Source organism: Palaemon carinicauda, chromosome 31 (genome assembly GCF_036898095.1).
Source record: "Palaemon carinicauda isolate YSFRI2023 chromosome 31, ASM3689809v2, whole genome shotgun sequence".
NCBI classification, from domain to species: domain Eukaryota; kingdom Metazoa; phylum Arthropoda; class Malacostraca; order Decapoda; family Palaemonidae; genus Palaemon; species Palaemon carinicauda.
This window is the reverse complement of record NC_090755.1, coordinates 13,665,444-13,685,568: the sequence shown is the minus strand read 5'-3', so window position 1 is coordinate 13,685,568 and position 20,125 is coordinate 13,665,444. Positions and strand designations below refer to the sequence as shown.

Sequence of the window (20,125 nt, the reverse complement as noted above, 5' to 3'; positions counted from 1 at the left end):
TCCGATGACTATCTTCCCCCTCACCAGAAATAAAATAAATTCAAGGCCTTTCAAGGCATTTGTAATTAACAAGACAACCTACCAATTAATTCTAATTCATGATGCCCCTCAAACTGTATCCTGAAACCCTTCGCTGATAATCAAGTTTTTTCTACAAACACAATTTCTCACAGATTCAGATACCAAGAACATGGGGCATCTGTGATGCAAATGTAATTAGTCTTACGTTGCGGTTTTAAATTAGTTTACTTATAAAACAAGATTAGAAATGCTACTCAATAAAATCTTTTAAAATCATTTGAGAGAATGTGCTCAACAGATAACAATTTCTAAGGTTTATAGTTCACACAGATGTAATTTTATGTACATCAAAATCAATGGGTATCCTCATTATTTAATCCTTTAATTTTAATGACATTAATGTAATGCAATTTCCACCTTTATAACCCCACAAAATAAGGTGTAATAAAGCAGAATTATTATTAATCAGCAACCTCTCAAAATCAAGAAAACTCCCAGACTTAATAACGTTTCTTCTAAAAATGTTTGCACTAACCAAAAAGTATTCAGTACTTTCTATACTCTCACATACAAAGCTTCAGTTACTGTACTATGAAAATTAACTATAAGAGACGTAGAAGCAGAAAGGCTTGTGACTCATGACTGCTATCATGCATCTCTATTATACTTGGAAAAAACATAGTAGGGATAGGAACAAAGTAATTAACTTACGATGTAATCAAGTGGGATTTTTAAAAGAAAATACTGGTTTATGTAAATAAAAATATCTCAAACACATCTGATTTCACATATAAACTACGCTCGGTGGTTACTGTGAACTACGAGCCTCAATCAGTAAACCTACTACTTCATCTGATAGTGGGTTGGAACAAGATCTTAGGTGTTTAAAGGCCGCTCATGAATGGCAGAGGCAAGGGACAGTGACATTGCCCTATGAAGCAGGACAATGCCCTAGAGACTGACCATATATACATATGATCAGTGCCCAAGCCCCTCTCCACCCAAGCTAGAACCAAGGAGAGCCAGGCAATGGCTAATGAGACTCGGCAGACAGACCTATGGGCTACCCAAAACCACCCCCCATTTCTTAGCTGACAAGGATGGTGAGGTTATAGCGATCAAATGAACTAACAAGTTTGATTGGGACTCAAACCCTAGTCTGGCGTTTACTAGTCAGGGACGTTACCGCATTGGCCACAAAACCCTTAGGTGTGACGAAAACTTTCATTTCCCTTGTCAAAATCAGAATGCACAGCAGAATTGGTGGAATAATCAATCACGTCTTCTAAACGGAGTCAGCATAGCTCAAGAACCCAGTTACCATTGCATCTACATAGGGGTGAATAGCAACTCGTAGGGGTCTTCATCTTTCTGGGGTATGGGTCACAGGAAAAATCAGTCATTCACATAAATTGTTAAAGACATTAGCAGCTTTCAAAGTATTGATACATAGCAAAAATCTAATAACATTACAGATTACTACACTTAGTTATTTGTTCCCCCCATGAACTTCTTTGGACAGAAGTCCAAAATATCTGTGTACTACAGTTTTAGTCACAAAAGACAAATGCTCTGGTGGATCAACCAAAGAGCACATTACGAATCCTTCAAATTGAAATGACCTTCGAATCCTCCGGTTTCCCAAGATCTGTGGAAAGTACAGGGGAAGCCCAACAAGACTATCTGGCATGTGCTGTATACAACATGTTGCAGGAGAGGTCCAACACAGATTTCAATACCTTTCCTTTGTATGTCATGATTTGCCAAGTTATAAACGAATTCTGGTTTACTATCGCTAGGATGATCCTGGTAATTCGTCTTGACTTCAAGTGGGAAAAGATTAAAGCTCTGCTGCCACTTCTGCCAGGCTTTACAATCTCATTACCGTGCAGGATGGATCTTTTAAAATAGACAATTTACCTTCTTCCTCACACAGACCTCTATGTGCTTGAAGACTGTCAAGTCTCCTCAGAAAATATGGGTTTGTAGGCCACATAGATTGTTCATCATAGTGGCTAGAGGAAAAGCTACCAATGCTTAGTGCCAACATCTGGTTGGTACAAGTCAAGGAAGATATAAGCAACTAATACATTCTTGAATATCATCTAATTTCTGTCTTATTGAGACATGAAAGGAATCAGTTAGGCATATTCATTTAGATCTATTCATCCATTTGAGGTTAAAGCAGACATAAGGCCTTTTGTTTTGGAGGGGCCACTTACTTGTAAAATTGGTTTCAAAGATTCAAAGAGTTGAAACACTTTCTCTTCTAACTCTCCTCTCCAGTTAAGAGAGCGGGAAAATTACACGCTTAAAATTAAATTTAAAACTTTATCATAACCTTAAACATTCCATCCCGTTACCATCTGAAATGTAGTATCATGACTGACCATGGGCTTGAAACCAAGCTTGAGGGTCCAAGAGATTAAACCAAGCTGCTATCTCATACAATATTCTCGGCATCTTTTATATCAGTTGACCCAAGTTTCTCACTTTTTTGGTGTTAGTTTTTTGTGGGATTGTTTTATGTACATAGGAATTAGTTCATGAGTAGGTCTGCTTATACTTTTAAAAAGCACTGTATATCCGATGACATGAAATTTTCGTCAGCTAGCACGGCGCTATCCTTACTACCAGTTTAGGGCTCAATATTATAATTAAGATATTTCCTCAGGCTTTTCGTTATTTCGTCCTTACGAGATCTGACGGGTATAGATTCCAAGGATAGGTACCTGTGTCTGGTAAAAGCCCAGAAATTGTATTTGAAGAAAACAGCTCCTTAACAGGAAATGTTGGGAATCTGCTTTGAGGAATTGGATGTCCTACATTATCAAACTCTGCTATTTCATTTTTTTTATAATGAGCATTACAACTGATGTTGAGGCAGAAGACAGAGATGCTGATTTACCCGGGTTGAAAAAAAGGAGCACTTGATGTTGGAACTGGCGGTTACTTCTCTTATTTTTATGAATATGTAGAAGGCTAAATTTGGATTCGGTTGTTTCAGAATGAAAATAACTGATTTTCAATTGTCTTCTTTTTCTTAGGTATAGTGTTTTGATGTCTTTGGGTTTCAAAAAGTTCATCTCTGGATAGCTTGCTTCTCATTTGTTTCCAACTTTTTTAAACATTGTTTTCTGTATTATTTGTAAACACTGACCTATACATTTCAAGTCTAAAAAACATTACCACGTACAGTACCAAGGTAATCGGCAATGGGAGTCTTGGGTAAGACTCATTGAAATAATCAAAATTTTCGCTACAAAACTATTTCTATATTTACCTGGAATGCTGATGGTATAGAAAAACAGGGGCTTCATCACTCTTCTAGCCACTTAAGATTATAATAGAGTTTTTTTCCCGTCACTCATGTTCGCCGCAGCCGAGCATTTGACTACATTGAATAAAATTAGCTCTACTCGATGGATTCAAAGGTTAAGGAAAAAAAATGTTATTCAAGTCTTTACTAGTTGAAATTGATTGGCTAACTAGATACAAACTAAAATTATGAATGTAGATTTACAAGAAAGTGAGAGTGAAAAGTCAAATTTTTTCATCAAAATAGCTGACTGCTGGAATAGCAATATAATTTTGCAAACTGCAATAAAACTGACTTTAAAAAGTGTTAAACAGCATGATTTAGATTCAAAAGACATTGGCCATTGCAAAACTAAATCAAACCTACAGACGATCTTCGACTCGCAAACATTTGGTGATACAAACACAAGTCCAATTTAAAATAACAAAGATTAAGAAATACTTTAATAAAAAATATCATGTCATTTAATACAGTAAGCAAAACAACACTTGTATGACCTGATATCTATTTCCCATTAGCCCAACTATTTGTTGACTTTTGCAGCTGGAAATCATAGGCAAGGGATTCAGGTTAGGTCTACCCTAGAGGTTAACAAAATCTGACTTAAAAACAGCTTCTTGGAACCTATTAAGTTTGCAAGTTGAAGACCTTCTGTATATCTCTGTCAAGGTACAGTTGGGCACAAGAAGTCCTAACACTACCCCCTCTGCCACCTCTCCTTAAAATATCTATTTGTGAAGGGTGTATAACCTTAGAGCAAGATGCGCCAGAAAGTCTTGTGTCCAACTGTATGTTTATTACACTATTCTATCTTATTTCTCTTCCTCTTGCTTTTGTTTTTAGTTTTTATAGTTTATATATGAAGGATTCCTTTCCATGTTATTACCGTTCTTAAAATATTCTATTTTAATTTTTCGTTACTTCTCTTATAGTTTACTTTTTTATCCCCTTTCCTCACTGGGATATTTTCTCCTCTTGGAGCCATTGGGCTTATAGCATCCTGCTTTTACAACAAGGGTTGTAGCTAAGCTAGTAATAATAACAATAATAATAAACATAACTGGAATAAAATCAAGATGAAAAAAATCTTGAATACAAAGTATCTAATGACTAGAAAATCAGATTCCTATCTGCTGACGAGTGAAAACACTTGCGAACGATTTCCTCGACAAAAAACACGTCGTTCCTCTTTTCCCATTGGGTAGAATTAATTCATCCTTCAAAATCATGTGAACCAATAAGGATGATAGCAAATTATTAACACTTGTAATCCATCTTCTAAATTTAATAAAACATGATGTTAAAGGACCTAAGCGCGTCCATAAGCGTAGGATGAGATGATGATAATGATGAAAATAAAATATACTTTTTTTACAAATCATTTATAACTTCAACTAATTCTATATATATATATATATATATATATATATATAAATAGAATTCTTAATCACAAAATTACCATGCGTACTGTATTACACCATTGGTCATGCTTGAAGAGGATTGCCAATCAAATTAAAATACTGTACTGTACTAGAAATGGAGACGTACGTACCGAACCCCGTAGAAAAAAGACAAACTCGGCAAAACCAACTTAATATCAATTCAAACGATTTTAAGGTACCGTAAAGTACTGAATTCACACATCACAAACATAATCTCAAACAACTCCTCTTGGCATTTGATTATTGCAAGAAAAATAAAAGTACAGTACCAATTTTGTCTTACTGCCTATACAGTTCCAGTTTTTCAAAATGAGTAATATGCTTTTTAGCAACGTGGTTCACCAAATACTGCTTTTTCGTGGAGCGATACGGACACCAACGGCAGGCATACGCTTTCTCTCCACTGTGACTCATCATGTGATGCTTTAGATTCCCCTTCTGGGCAAACTTGGCGGGGCAGAGGGGGCATGCGTGAGGTCTCTCGCCGGTGTGGACCAAGACGTGATTCACCAGGTTCGTCCGGACTGCCGACGAATAAGGACATAACTGACATTGAAAAGTACGGACGCCATTCTCATCTCTCTGGTCTATAAGACGAGATGATTCGAAAGTAACCTGGAAAAAAGGTTAAATTATTATTTGTAATTTGAAATATAATGAAAATACTCTACGCTAAAGTAAAATCTAAAGAAACCTTATCCTACTTTTCACTCGGCTAAATGCTCGAACAACAGTACCTGCTTCAGGGAGTCGATAGACGAAAAATCGAGCAAGAGGCACCGGGTCAGAAATCCTCTGGATGTAAGAACTCGAGTTGACTAACCAGTCGGTATCAATCAGTTGGCTCCTTAATTAAGACTGACAATATCTTAGCAGATTGCATAGTGTTTTCTTTTATTGTGGCCTTATTGGATCACTAACACTCGTACAGATTGGTTCCTGCGTGGACACGTTTTAGGCACTATTTAAATTCAACAGAAATCAGGCAATATTTATAAAAAATGCGAGAAACGTCAAGGAAGGATAGTGAAAGAATTCCATTTTGAATTCATGCATTTTAATTACGAGATACCCATATAAAACAAACAAACATACACACGTAGCTTAAATGTAACTTCAGAAATACATTTCTCAATACGGTAGGTACTACTTCCATGACTTACAACAGAATTTAATCGTAAAGTAATAATGTTAAAAGATTTTTGCACAAGCTATTTCTAAAACCAAGAGAACTTTTCATCATCTTTTTAGCCTTTTTCACGTTTAACTAACTAAGAGAAATACTGCACACATTACATGCTTTGCCATATTAGATACAATTCTGAAATACTGTCTCCTATTTATGTGGATTTTAACGTGATCTTTGGACAGTTTGTGGAATATACAGTAAATTTAAAGTGTATGATGTAATCAAACACTCCTCATAAATATCTTTCACATTGTATGTACTGATGAAATTTAAAATTAAAATGCTTTTGCGAATATGAATGCAAATAAGAAATTCTTAATAAAAACAGCAGGTCTTTGTACAATTAATTTCCAAGTGTATCCAACTGTTTTAAAATTAAAAAGAAATTTGATAAATCAAAACAATTTTACATTTTCCTTTCATTCAAAATTAAAACACTTAATTAAATATTACATGGGATAATGGTGCTCTTTCATTTGATGATTCAACAGATATTCCTTCTTCGTAGATCGGTACGCACACTTGGAACAGGCAAAAGGTTTCTCTCCTTTGTGGCTCTGGATGTGTGTCTTTAGATTGCCTTTCTGCGCAAACTTAGCTGGGCAAAGCTCACAGGCATAGGGTTTCTCTCCTGTGTGAACTTTGATGTGGTTCACTAAGTTTGTCTTAAAGGTTGACGAATAAGGGCAATACGGACATTGGTGAATCTTGACCCCCCACTCTTTAGAATCACCTGTAGTTTGGAGCCTTGCAATAGCAACCTGAAAAAAGGTTATTGAATTATTTCCGTTATCAAATTCCAGCAAGTCACGATTTTAAAACAGGTACGTATTTTCTAGGAATTTAAAAATACAGGCCACATCATCTTGTTAAACGAGCGCTACATTTGATTAGTAGTATATGTTGAAATTAAGATCTTAAAGCTACTCTGAATTATTCCCGATAAAAAAAAATACTTTGATTTTATTACATCCAAACATAAATTTTAAAAGCAACATGTATTTTTCCTAGCAATGCAAACCAGAGTCCATTAAAGATAGGGAGCTGGAACGGGTGTTAAAATTGTTAACTCGCTGCGTAACAAAAGGTGCCGAGCGGCAACAAGTAGCCCACCGATTCAAGCTGAATGTATTATCTGGGCAAAAAGATTATGCTTCCTCTTTGAGCTTGCTCATACAATTATCTGATGGAAGGACTATCACTGTTGCGGTGTCCATCAGTATACCCACATAGTTCGTCTGCTTTCGACTTTAATAAATTAATCCCGATCCACAGTTTGCGGCAAAAGACAAGAAGGCAATCTCAATCATGTAGCAACTGCCTTTCAAGGTCTGACCGTGACAGCTCCAGGGAAGGTATCGACTCTTGAGAAGCACCAATAACTGAGATCATACCTGAAGCCGGAGTGCTTGTCACCAAACCCAGTTCGTTGTACTCACGAACGAGTGATAGAACCACCACACACACACACACACACACACACACACACACACACACACACACACACACACACACACTCCTACAACCATACTTCTGTTGGTACTTGGCTAAGGTCCAGAACTTATGGGTTAAGAGACTCTTGAGTGCCCTCACTGATGGCTCGTCAGGATTCTCAGGAGATCTACTCTCTCCCCATGAATTCAAGCGTTCTGACAGAAGATTAGAAACAACATAATCAGGGGCGGATGACAGATCAGCTAGTTGTCATCAGAAACAAAAATATCTGACACAAACTAAACCAAAGACAGAAGAGGTACGAAATACCACTCCCTATGTTGATTATGATGGAGATTATGGCATGGGTCCATGCCCATGAGCCCTAGGCTGTGTCAACCTTCACCACTAACCCGTGACAACTGGCGGTGTGCAAAACTGTTCTCGAGAGCTACCATCTTTTCACTTCAGGATATCGGCGTCAATGACCTTAGATGTCACGATGCCTAAAAACTTTAAATCAATCAATCACTTCAGCATAACAAAGTATTTTTAACCACGAAGAGAGCTCCTACAACATCTGACCAAAATAAAGAAGCATTTGTGGCCAGCCTGGCTACTGAGATGATCAACCCAGTCCCATAAACAGACACATGGGGCCACGTGGCTTAGCCCGGCCAATGAATAGCGCACGGACCAGCAAAGGGCCATGCATTTCTGCCTAGTCTGGCTACCAGTGTAGTCATGCCAGCTCCCAGGGACCCAGCCCCAAGGGGTTATGGCCCTGGCCAGCCCAGATATGACTCGAAACCACCTGGGAGCTGTCCACTTTCCACAAAAGAGGTAGTGGTGGCGTCAATAATTCTATGGGACTTCTTATGACTGGTCTTCCTGGTCTTTGACTTTTTCTTAGAAGGGTTAAAATCAGAATCAGCATCAACAGAGGAGGAGGAATATTGTTGAAAGAGTAGGAAGAGTGAAATCACTCTTCCTCTTACCAACTTACTCCTTGGGCACTGCAAGCAGAGAAGTCGTTGGTCTCTGCAACCATCAACGACGATGCTCCCCATAAGGGGAGAAACCACAGGGGTTGCTCTAACAGGAACCACGACACCGACAGTCACTGTCACAGGGGAAGTTCTAATACCCATTAATGGCACTGGTAACAAAGACACAGGAATAATGGGAGTCCTGAGTTGTGGGGTCACAGGGGTGATGAATACAGGGATGAATGGCACAGGGGAAACAAGCTCAGGAGGGATATTAACAAAAAGTGTAGTGATTGTGGATCTATTGATGGTTTAGCTATAAAACAACAGTATACAGTATTCAATCTTTCACAAGCATGCAAATTCCAGCTTCATTTCATCATCAACACAAGTCAAAATCAGCCCTTCAAACTGAAAATTATGAATAATGATTATTCACACACTTGGTATAAGATACCCAAAGAGAAACTTAGTTTTTGGCATGAGAATGGGCTAGACTACTCGCCTCATATTGCCACCTGTTGTTAACTACCTCGTTAACAATTTCAACAGCTGTTAAAGCTCCATACTATAAAGGACAACAGGGATGTAAATATGTAGGAACAAATCTTGAGGTACCAGCATAAATTATGCCACTGCTCAACTACGCAGTGAAGTACTGTTTATTATCTAACAGTAACCTTGATTACTGTACGATGCTTCTTCCCCACCGTTATCCTTACATTAAGGGGTTGGTTGCCTGATGCACCACCTCCAATGCCTTCGATCAAAGGCATCCTTTTCCACCAAACCTCATCTCTCCATATCAAGCTTAGCCTTATCTTGCCACCTAATTCTCTGCCGCCCTCTTGACCTTCTCCCCCTTATAGGTTCCTCCTAAGCCCTCCTCACTCCCTCTCCACCATCCATCCTTAACACGTGCCAACACCATCTCAGTCATGACACTCTTATCTCAGTAATCTTCACTACACCTGCCATTCTTATTTCAACATTTTCCAATCTTTAAAGCAGTGATACTCCCATAATCCACATTAGCATTCTCATCTGCATTCTCTCTGTCCGTTCATTTCACTTTAAAACTCTTGAAACAATTGTAATTGTGCAGATCACCCTTCAATACATTGCTCATTGCCCAAGGCTTTCAAGATGATCCTCAACTTTGGTACGATTGTGTTTAAGAATGTCTTGTGTTTTTAGTTTGTTTATTGTTTCCTCTCTCTTAGATTTCTCCCTCATGAGAGAGAAAGTTTTCTTCATCTACATGCAAAATGGCAACAACATAAAATCTTCAGTTAAACATTAAGTTTTTATTTTTAAAGCAACATTATCTTGTATTTCATACCTAAAAGGTTATTAATTACAATAAATAAATTTCGCTACACACAACTTTACAATTCCCTCATCGAAGAATGATCCAATTTCGTTAAGCCTCCATTCAGTTTAAGAGGTTGAACCCAAGTATTCATATGTCAAATCTATCGACAAACTTTCTTTTAAATGTTCACAAAATCTACAGTATTCTATCTTTTAGTTTAGTCCAAGTGTTTTTCCTTTTTTTAATGAGTAGCATATGAATCTAAGCCAAATACTGAAATATTAGGAACTGGAAACATATGATGATGCATATTTTAGGACTGCAAAGTTTATACCACGACCCAGGAATTATTATAGAAAAGGGTGATAATTTTAAAGAAGTGTAACTTCAACAATCTTTGATTGCTGGCGTGCATCGAGACGATCACAAAACAAATGAGGAGGTTACACAGACGTGCATTATCCAGAGGGAAGAAAATTAACCAATTATTTGCACAATGTACAATGTACAGTGGTAATTTGTACTTTCAACAGAAGAGAGACGTAAAGTCATGAGAGGGGAACAAAGAAGATACATTAAATCAAGGAGGTGCCTACTCACAGAGTTGAAAGAAATAATTAGATTCCTAGCATCATGGAGGACAAAACTACTACAGTAACTCCTTAAACATAAAAGTCCAAAGTCTACTGATTGCTATTTTACCTCATCATTTAAAACAAATATTGTACTGTACCTCAACTGCCGTTTACCTTTGTAAAAAAGCACTCATTTCATTTCAAGTTAAAACATTACCTGAGTTCCACGGATATGTGTGTGGGAGAGCTTAAAATCAAGATTCCTCTCAGTAGTGTAGTTTATTATCCTTCTCTCTCAATACATATACAATCTGAATAAAATTTGCAACTCAACACAAGCCTTAATTATAAAAATTCTTGTACCCTACTTTGAGTAATCTAGCATCAAGATATATTTGCACATGACTAAGAGGAAATATAAAAACCATGAACATTTACACAATATATTTAATTGAATCTATGACAGAATCTTTTATCTAGTATCCTTATAAACTTTAAATAATGAATAAGAACAAAATTACAACTGAAGCCGTAGAATATTCACAAAATTACTTCAACTGAAGCCGTATTTACAAAATTACTTCAACTGAAGCCGTAGAATAGCTAGCGAGAATAAACCATTGAGATTTAAAGACTAGTTCTGCATAAAATGTTTTTGCATATGTATGATCAAATTAGCCTTTTGAGTCGCAGCATACGGACACCCAGGACAAGTGTACGGCCTTTCTCCCGAATGCGCTTTTTCGTGCCTCTTCATATTTCCCTTGAATCGGAAAGAAGCCGAGCAGAAGGAGCAAACGTACGGCCTTTCGCCCGTGTGGATCAAACTGTGATGCTGCAAGTGAGCCCTGTTCTTGGTTGAATAGGGGCAGTCGGGACACTTGAACAGCTTGGCGCTTCCATCTCCGCTGCTCGCCGACGCCACCTGCGAGAGGATGTCACCTTCAGTAAAACTAGTTTCATTATCACAGAAAATTAATCTAAGCCACAAAACAGTTTGTCAAAACAAAAGTCACAACAAATGAAAAGAGCATATAAGGATGAGAGATACGAAATTGTCTTTAGTCTTTCATCAGCAATCTAAATACATACAATAAAGGCCAATAATATTAAATCAATGCATTTCTGCACTAATCACTACTTACAGTCAAACTCATATCCCAAAAACTTGACACAGATGTATGACGGGTCGAGAGGCATGCAGGGTGCTAGAAATGATTAAGATTTCCTGATAATCTGAAAGATACGGCTTTGAGATATCCAGTCAGACAGTCTCTCCTGACTTGGGGACAAGGTCGATAGGAAATCCACATAGTAAGGTATACCGATTGAATAAACAACTTCCCTCAATCACCACTGCTACTCATGGTATACATGCAACGTGGTCATATCAGCAGAAAATAATTGTCCCTTTTACTGTACAGTATATAACAAACTGGTATGGAATTATAATCCTTTTTTTGATTTACTGAGGGAGAACTTCTATTACATATAACAGTAATTGAATGATGTGGCAAAGTTTTTAGACTGGTACACCTGGAGTTATGCATTACGATGTACAAAATCACTGGCTTAAAAGATGCGAGTCAATAAGGTTTCTGTAGGTGAACCAGAGGAAGAGACATTATTGTCTAACAATCTCCTAGATGATCAATGTACAAGTGTTATAAACATGAAAAAAAAAACAAGAAGATATAAGGAATATAGTTATATTTCTCGAACATTCACAAACTAGAGAACATTTACAACACTAAAGAGGGGACATGTATATGATACCTTGAACCTATTTGGAAAATACGTATATCCTATTCCTTAAATTCGTGTCTTGTTTTAATAAACTGATAACCTGTATATATAAATAAATTCAATTTAAAAATCCAAGAGTTTCACTCTCAATAAAGACAAACTCTGACGTCTAAATATATGCAACAAAACTGCGACAAAAGGCTGTAATAAAGACAAAATAAAAGTATAAAACCTACATTTTTTTTTTAGTAGAAAACTAATTTGCCTAGATGATTACCTAACATCTTCACTGAACCCAAGTAATTTCCTAATCATTCCATCAGATAAAGTCAGTCCTGAAATATTCAATTAGGTTATAGATAGAACTTGATAAGGCAAGAAAGAAACGACTTGTTAGTCCCTCTCACTAGTTACAACCAATCTTTAATTACCTGAAAATTCCAATACGAACAACCTTTGTTAACTTGATTTCATACTGATTTCCTTGGCAAAATTTCGTGGTCTAAAACTTTTGGCTTTTCCAGCAATTTATAGTTTTTTTATTCTTATAAATTATACATATATACATATACCAAGGCACTTCCCCCAATTTTGGGGGGTAGCCGACATCAAACAAATGAAACAAAAAAGGGGACCTCTCCTCTCTACGTTTATTTGCTGTGGAGGATTCCCCATATGTGGGTTATAATAAATTAAAGTTTTTGTATCTTAACCTGTGAGGAATAAAAACAAAATCAGGATATATTAATTTTGTATATTGAGTAAATAGGCATTAACAATCATATAATTAGATCACAAGTAATCCTTGACATTATATCTACATCTACGATTTCTACAGTGAACGATGGATACACGCACACATTTAATACAGAGCCACAAGTTCCAACTCCTCACAGCCGCTGCTGGAGATGTTTCTGAATGTGATTCACCAGAGAGCTCCTCTGATTGGCAGTGTAGGGGCACTCTGTGCACGCAAAGGGTTTTTCTCCGGTGTGCGTCCGCTCGTGCCTCTTCATGCTTCCTTTGAACGTGAACGACGCCGAACAGTACGAGCAAACGTAAGGCTTTTCCCCGGTGTGGATCAGAATGTGATGTTGCAAGTGTGTTCGGTTTTTAGTCGAATAAGGACAAATGTGGCACTTGAAAATCTTCACAGCTCCATCCCTCCAGATTCCTTTGCTGCCAACTGCCGATGGAAGGACCTGCGAGAGGATGTTACATTCAGTAAAACAATGGATTTGAGTATTAAAAAAACTAATTCTTAATTGTAGGTGCAGTCACACTTAGCGTGTTCATGTATCATAGGTATGAGAGAGAGAGAGAGAGAGAGAGAGAGAGAGAGAGAGAGAGAGAGAGAGAGAGAGAGAGAGAGAGAGAGAGAGAGAGAGAGAGAATCATGGGATGTATGATAAACTAACAAAAGGGATCACAAAGGTAACCTCAGCACTTGGAAAAAAAAAATATAATCAATTAATTACAGCAAATTGCTTTGAGAATTTTTTTTACAGAAATGGTAATATCGCAATTTTATGTTTAATCATTTCTATACACCGCAATATAATTCATAGAAGCCACAAGAAAAAGAAAACAGAACACTTACAGTATACTACTTATTAAGTAGATTCAAATATTTATGATAAATGTTTAAAAATAAACCTTGCTCATAAGTTAGCAAAATGGATAACAACAATTCTTCACAAATGATTCTCATAACCTATAAAGCATCTAGGAAGTATTTATTAAAACTCTAGTATGTATATATGTATGTATGTATGTATATTGTACCGGGGCAGATAAGAAGTATGGAGGGATGCAAGGCATCTGGTTTGGGTACCCAGGTAGAAAACGGGGCAGAGCCTTAGGAAGCGAGTGTCTTTCGAAAAGGGTTCTGGATTAATTTTTCTGTACCGCCAGCCAGGGCCTTCTTCCAGAATGGCAAAGTTCACACCTTCTCCCAATAGCAATGAAAGCCCCTAGCATTGTTGCAAAGGTGAAAGGATGTTGGAGAACACAGTGCTCTAAGTCTTTACTGAGATGCATCTCCGGCCTACTACAATCATCTCTTCCTTGCGGAAAAGTCAACTGAAGGTTGGAGACCAATCATTGATCTTTAACTGTACTGTACACAGCTTCACCAGAGGTACTGATCCCATTTGAGACTGAAGAATCTTGCAGTCAGACAGGTGATGGAGGAGTCTGTTGGCACCAAAAACAACCTTCACAGCCTTCTATTCTAGAGAGTATACCCACAAGTCTTCAACACATGTTGTTAACTCACTAGTGGGGGACTTGAGTAGTTGTGCAGCTATGCCAGCCTAGCTCCCATACGGGACAGGAAGTGTCTTGTCTATGCATACATGTTCAATATATGTCTGGAATAAGTGGAATGACTGGCTTTTCTATTTCTTCTTTCCATTCCCTTACATGGGGATGAAGCATTTAATTTATTACATGCTGGTTTTGACACTAATACCGTACTGGTAAGCTGAATACCATTTTTAATAGACTAGATCTAATAAGTTCTCCTAAATCCTCTTTTCTCAAAGGGGGAGGATTGTGGCTTAAATACCAATCCATCAGCCATCTTGTGCCAGGTATTTCATTCCAAACTGCGTTTCCCCCTTCACAGGAGAAAGATACCTTCATCGACCGAGTACCAGGCCTATAACAGAGTATTAGCCAGGCCATATCAGCCCGACTCATCCTCAAGATGGGCTTATATGAGATTTCTGGAGGTGTTTGCCTCCCTCCTGTGCAAGACCAGAGAGATTGGCTTATTCCAGGAAAGAAAAAGAATCAACAAGCTAGGTTCAAGAGGGACTTCACACCTATCAATAAGGATGGAAGGTTTGTATATAGGAAGATATAACAAATTTTAAAAGTAATTTGTACTTTTTCTTGTTATACAAAGTCCTATAAACTTCCCACCTCAACTATCCCTCTCAGTCCTGAGCCAATAGGTTTTAAAGTACATTCATACAGCTGACTTTCATGAATTTCACGGTAGACATCACACCAAGCTATTGAAACATCTGGCTACTATACAAACTAGCAGATGATATACTGTGCTTGTATACAGTACGCACCTGTATGACAAAAAGCACGTTTACCCAAGGTTCAATTGCTACACAGTAATGAAATTCACGAAGTCGACTATACGAGGCTAATCAATTAACATCAACCTGAAAACAGTCAAGAAAGTTATATTGACAGCATAAATATTTACATCTTGAAAATACTGTACTCAGTGCAATTTACTAGAACCAGTGTTAAGCTTCAAAGCTATAAATAATCACATGATCTTGAATATCTCTCTGAAAAAATTGGGTACACTTACTACACTAAATATTATATAGCAAGTGCCTTTTTCTTATGGGCTCGAAAAAACATGGTGGTATTTAGCAACAACTAAAGAGTTTTGTTGAAGAAAAAACTTATTTTTGGAGAGATACAGTGAAAGGCTAGAATAGGGAATCAAATTCGATGAAGATGAAGATTTAAAGATGTTACAAATTTAATTCTGCAAAAATTACAGAAAAAAAAATATCCCAATAATTCGTCACCTTGGCATATACGTAAATTGCTATAAGAATACTCTTAAAAAGAAGTGCTTGTAACGTTAGTGTGAGGATAACAATGTTCCCAAGTAAGGCTTGAGCACAAAATAACTAGTCGTTTGTTAACATGTGCGTCCTCCGTCGCTACTGTTTACAGGATTACAGTACTGTACTAATAAAAAAAGTGTATCCAGCAACTATGATACTACAGTATTAATCATTAGCTTGAACGAATAGCTGAAATATTGAGTCTTTTATCAAAATTTCTAAAGATGATTTCGTTCTGTATTTGCAGGTACTAAAATTTCTATTTCCTCCCAAAATATTTTACAGTACTTGTAAATAAGATTATCTTATATTGTACTTATACAAGGTTCTTAGTTTTGGTGCTGACTTCAAAGAATGTAATTTTGATGATAATGTCTATTATATTTATGAAACTCCATTAATGTTCATAAGGCTTCTCTCTAGAAGCCTCCTTTTATATGGACTTATACCCTAAAACTGAAAATCTCCCATTTTCCTTCATTTCAAAACCCTTACGTCCCTGGTCGAGTATTTCAATACCTGTTATCTGGCTTCTAATGGCAATACAGTAACCTTGGTTTGAGTACACTGCAACCCTTCTTTTTTCTATATTCCGTTCTCTCATTGTCCTCCCGTTCAGACGTATCGATCTGTAACCACCCGCATTTGAATGGATTTGGGGATTTAAATTATTAGCAATAATAACAGATGTCTTCTGATTCATTTGTAATTCCTGTAAGACTTGTTACAAGGGATTTATTGCTGGGCAATCATGATCCTCATTTTCTTATTGTCTTGAGTCGGATGAGTGTGATTTTGTCAAACGTTGTGAAGAGTACGATCGCTTACTGTTCCTCTTTTGGAGCGTAATATTCTGATGGAAGCTGACTTTGTTATAGATTCTGAATGCAAAAGGAAATTTAGTTTAGTTCACAGAATCAAGAGACTAGGAATCTCGGTTGTCCAGTGAGTCTTTGGGCAAAAGCAGGGATTCAAGCCTAACCTGCATAGGATAACTCCTCAAGTTAATGCACCATTCGGTAGGAGTTTTGATGATGCACTGCACCGACTGAGTAAATTGCCTCTACGTGAACAACCCACTCAAAAAGTTATTCCATGTCCTATTATTTATGACTACTGAATTCTGAGTTTGAAGGCTGAGCTGGTAGACTGTACCCTAATATCTTTCCATGTTATCAAAAACTTCATAAATATATTGTATTAACCCTTTTACCCCCAGGCTATTTGGAAATTTCCATCCCTTAACCACCAGGGGGTTATTTCTTTCCAGCACATTTTGCAGTATATTTTTTTTAAATTGCTCTAACAGCCTTAATTTTTGTCATAGAGAGGTCAGGTTGGTCTCATTCTCTTGGAAAATGCCTGAATTTTTTTCAAAAAATTATCAAAAATATGAAAAAAAAAAATTTTAAAGCATTTTTTGGCAAGGACGTACCGGTACGTCCATGGGGGTAAAGGGATGGCTTTTGTGAAACGTACCAGTACGTCCTTTGGGGGTAAAAGGGTTAATGATGTGAACTACTGTATGGTTCCTGTAATAAAGCTAAGATCCCTTTTAAATGAGTCTTTTAAAAACTTCATGGGGAGCTGTACGGTTGAATCATAGCACAGATTCACTCGATTCAATAATCCCAACCAGCCAAGGGTAATAATCCTCTACTGCCCACCCCTCAGGAGTAAATATTAATGCCAAAAGACATAACCTTAAAGGATATACAAAACTATATAAGTTATAAGCCGTGTATTTAGCAGTTGCTACAATGAATACCAAACCGTGAATGGCACATAAATAAACAAATGAACAAGAATCACCAATGCTTTCAAAAAGCCATATTTCCCAAGGCTGGGACAAATAGGAAGAAAATCAAAAGAAACTGGTGATCTGAAAATTATTTCATGTAAGGTGACAGCACAGTATATAGGGGACAAATAAATTGACGCACCTTACCAAGATTTCCACGGGCAAGCTGAAAATTCTTACGAACTTTAACCCTACTTAGATGTGCTTTACATTGCAAGATTTTCTTTATCTAAAAGTTTCCAGTTGGTTTCCTGTGATGCCTCATCTTATGCAAAATCAAATGTCGATTCTGTTTAGCACGGTAGGAACACATGTTACAGGCAAAGGGCGTCTCCCCTGTGTGCACCCTTTCGTGTCTCTTCTGGTTGGCTTTGGCGGCAAATTTCGCAGGGCAGTAGGAGCACGAGAATGGCTTCTCTCCGGTGTGTACCAGTATGTGGCTCGAGAAGTGAGTCTTGTAATTGCTTGTGTACGAACAATAGGGGCACTTGAACCTCTTGACAAATCTGGTTGGATGCAGTCGGGCTGGTGGAATCCCCGGAGGAACCTGCGGAGATACTTCCTTGACATAACTGCGGAATACATATTCAAAATGCTCTGGCATTTTCTAAACAGGGATATTTGAAAAAGATGGTTTTTTTTTTATCTCTCCCATGTTCCAAAGCATTAACATTAAACAATTAGATTGGCAAAATCAATGTAAAAAGACATGCAATGGAACATTTTTCTTAAAATGACTGACATCGGATACAACACTTTTAAATTAAGAATTTGACAGAATTATAATAGTCATTCTGTACATTTCCTGAGAATAAAATGACTAAGAATGTATTTAACAATTCTATTCTCGCAATATAAAAAAATAGCAAAACCACTTAAATAATTCCAAAAGCCTAAAAATTATTACCACAGAATTGAAATAACTTGATTTGTAGAAATAAAACATTTATTTTAGTGTCCCAAAAATAGAATTTTGATAATAATCCACAAAGGTATTACCTCTTCTTCCCATAAGATTCCAAGTATTAATAAACCTTTTTTTTTCAGTTATTTTTGTATTTATTTTCATGGTATACACATCAACTTCTTCATTCTATTCACCAACTGACAACTTCAAGTTGAAATTTGCCATGAAAGCTTAAAATTCAGCAAATAAAACATCAGTCATTTGTTCTTCCAAAGTTTCTTGCAGCAATTTCCCTTTAAAAGGAGTATCCTGTACACCAGAGGCATCACATCTACAACGTCAAAAGGGAAACTAAACTTTTACGATCTTCAAGGAAGAAACTTGTTTTTGTACTGATAATCCAATCCCGATAAAGTTACCCAAAAAGGGACTTGTAGCAAATAAACAAATATCGTACTCCTTTCTTGGTGCCATAATTAAACGAACATCAATTCATTTTTAAATACTGTACTGGGTGCAATTACCTAGAAGCTCATTACATCTAAATCAACGCAAGATTAATACAGTAGATTGCATTAAGCATCTTTTCCTGCCATCAATGTTTCCCCATAATCTTCACATGACATAATAATTATCGACATCAACAAAAGACACTTGGGTCAACATCGTATCTTATAGTGCCGATTTCAAACCCACAGGCAGGCGTTTTCGTTTGCTTCTCTGAAGTCTCGATCTGAACGAGGGGCAAGTGCCCACCCTCGTTAATTGATTTTAAAACATTAGCAAAAATACAGTGACCATCATGATGACAAGAAAAAGTTCAGTGCATTTGGACTACTTTAAAAGAATTCTTGTTATACCATATATCTAAACCCAGAAAGGAAAAGTTAATAGAAAATTCACTGTATTCTAAGTAGTAAAGCTATGTACTAGATGAAATTTATTTCTTGTAGGGTCAATACATACACCTAAAATGCTAAAAAGATAAGAGATATTATGAATTTGACTATATTATACCTTGGGATTTCTTACAACAGACACACAGTAATTTCTAAGCTTCTACTCATACAGTCAGGGTTTTAGATTTTTCCATCAACATTGCACTAAACCACTTTGCTTCAAAAATGCATCTTGATTCACCTTCGGATACAATACCAATACTCTAAACATTTAAATACCAATTCTTTCTTCAAAAGTTCAAACTTTCAGCAAATCTTTTGATGCTGAACAGGCTGACATAAGTCTTTTTATAGTTTATATATGAAATATCCGTTTTGATGATGTTTACTGTTTCTTCAATATTTTATCTTGATTGTTCAGTAATACCCATATTGTTTATTTATTTCCTTGTTTCCTTTCCTCACTGGGCTATTTTTCTGTTGAAGCCCTTGGGCTTATAGCATCTTGCTTTCCCAACTAGGGTTGTAGCTTAGCTAGTAATAAAAAAAAATACTTTATTACCAAATGCCTATATTAATTATAAGGATTTAAAATTAATATTCTTGTTAGATATTTCACATTTATTCTGCTAGTACCAACGCACAAATGAGAATTAAAAATCTCTTTGTTTTCTGCATAATTCTCTGCTAATGCTTACCCAAGAGAAAAATGATATTGCAAATCAAATCTCCATGAAGATTTAACTAATGTAAAAGCATCAAACAAACTGGACGGGTGAAACAAAACATTAGCAAAATTACAAACAGCGGATATATCAGCTCATCTTTATTCTAACCATGTGCATACCAGAAAAGTATCTTGAAATCCACAAGTAAAGTGTAG

The 20,125-nt window shown here is 36.7% G+C and overlaps 1 protein-coding gene across 22 annotated transcripts in view; it reads right to left on the bottom strand.

Annotated features, from left to right (window-relative positions):
• Positions 1-20,125, bottom strand: part of LOC137624307 (zinc finger and BTB domain-containing protein 14-like) — a 156,790-nt gene that overhangs the window by 62,192 nt on the left and 74,473 nt on the right. For 2 of the 22 annotated variants that reach the window (XM_068354897.1, XM_068354907.1), the window contains one exon: positions 17,362-17,983. The exons of 13 other annotated variants lie outside the window; for them this stretch is intronic. In XM_068354897.1, the coding sequence (XP_068210998.1) occupies positions 17,666-17,983 (318 nt within the window). In that variant the 3' untranslated portion in view covers positions 17,362-17,665. Of the gene's footprint in view, positions 1-4,893; positions 5,398-6,424; positions 6,733-10,713; positions 11,210-12,770; positions 13,233-17,361; positions 17,984-20,125 lie in introns of those variants that run through there. 7 more of the 22 variants (XM_068354898.1, XM_068354915.1, XM_068354901.1 and 4 more) reach the window with 6 other exon arrangements.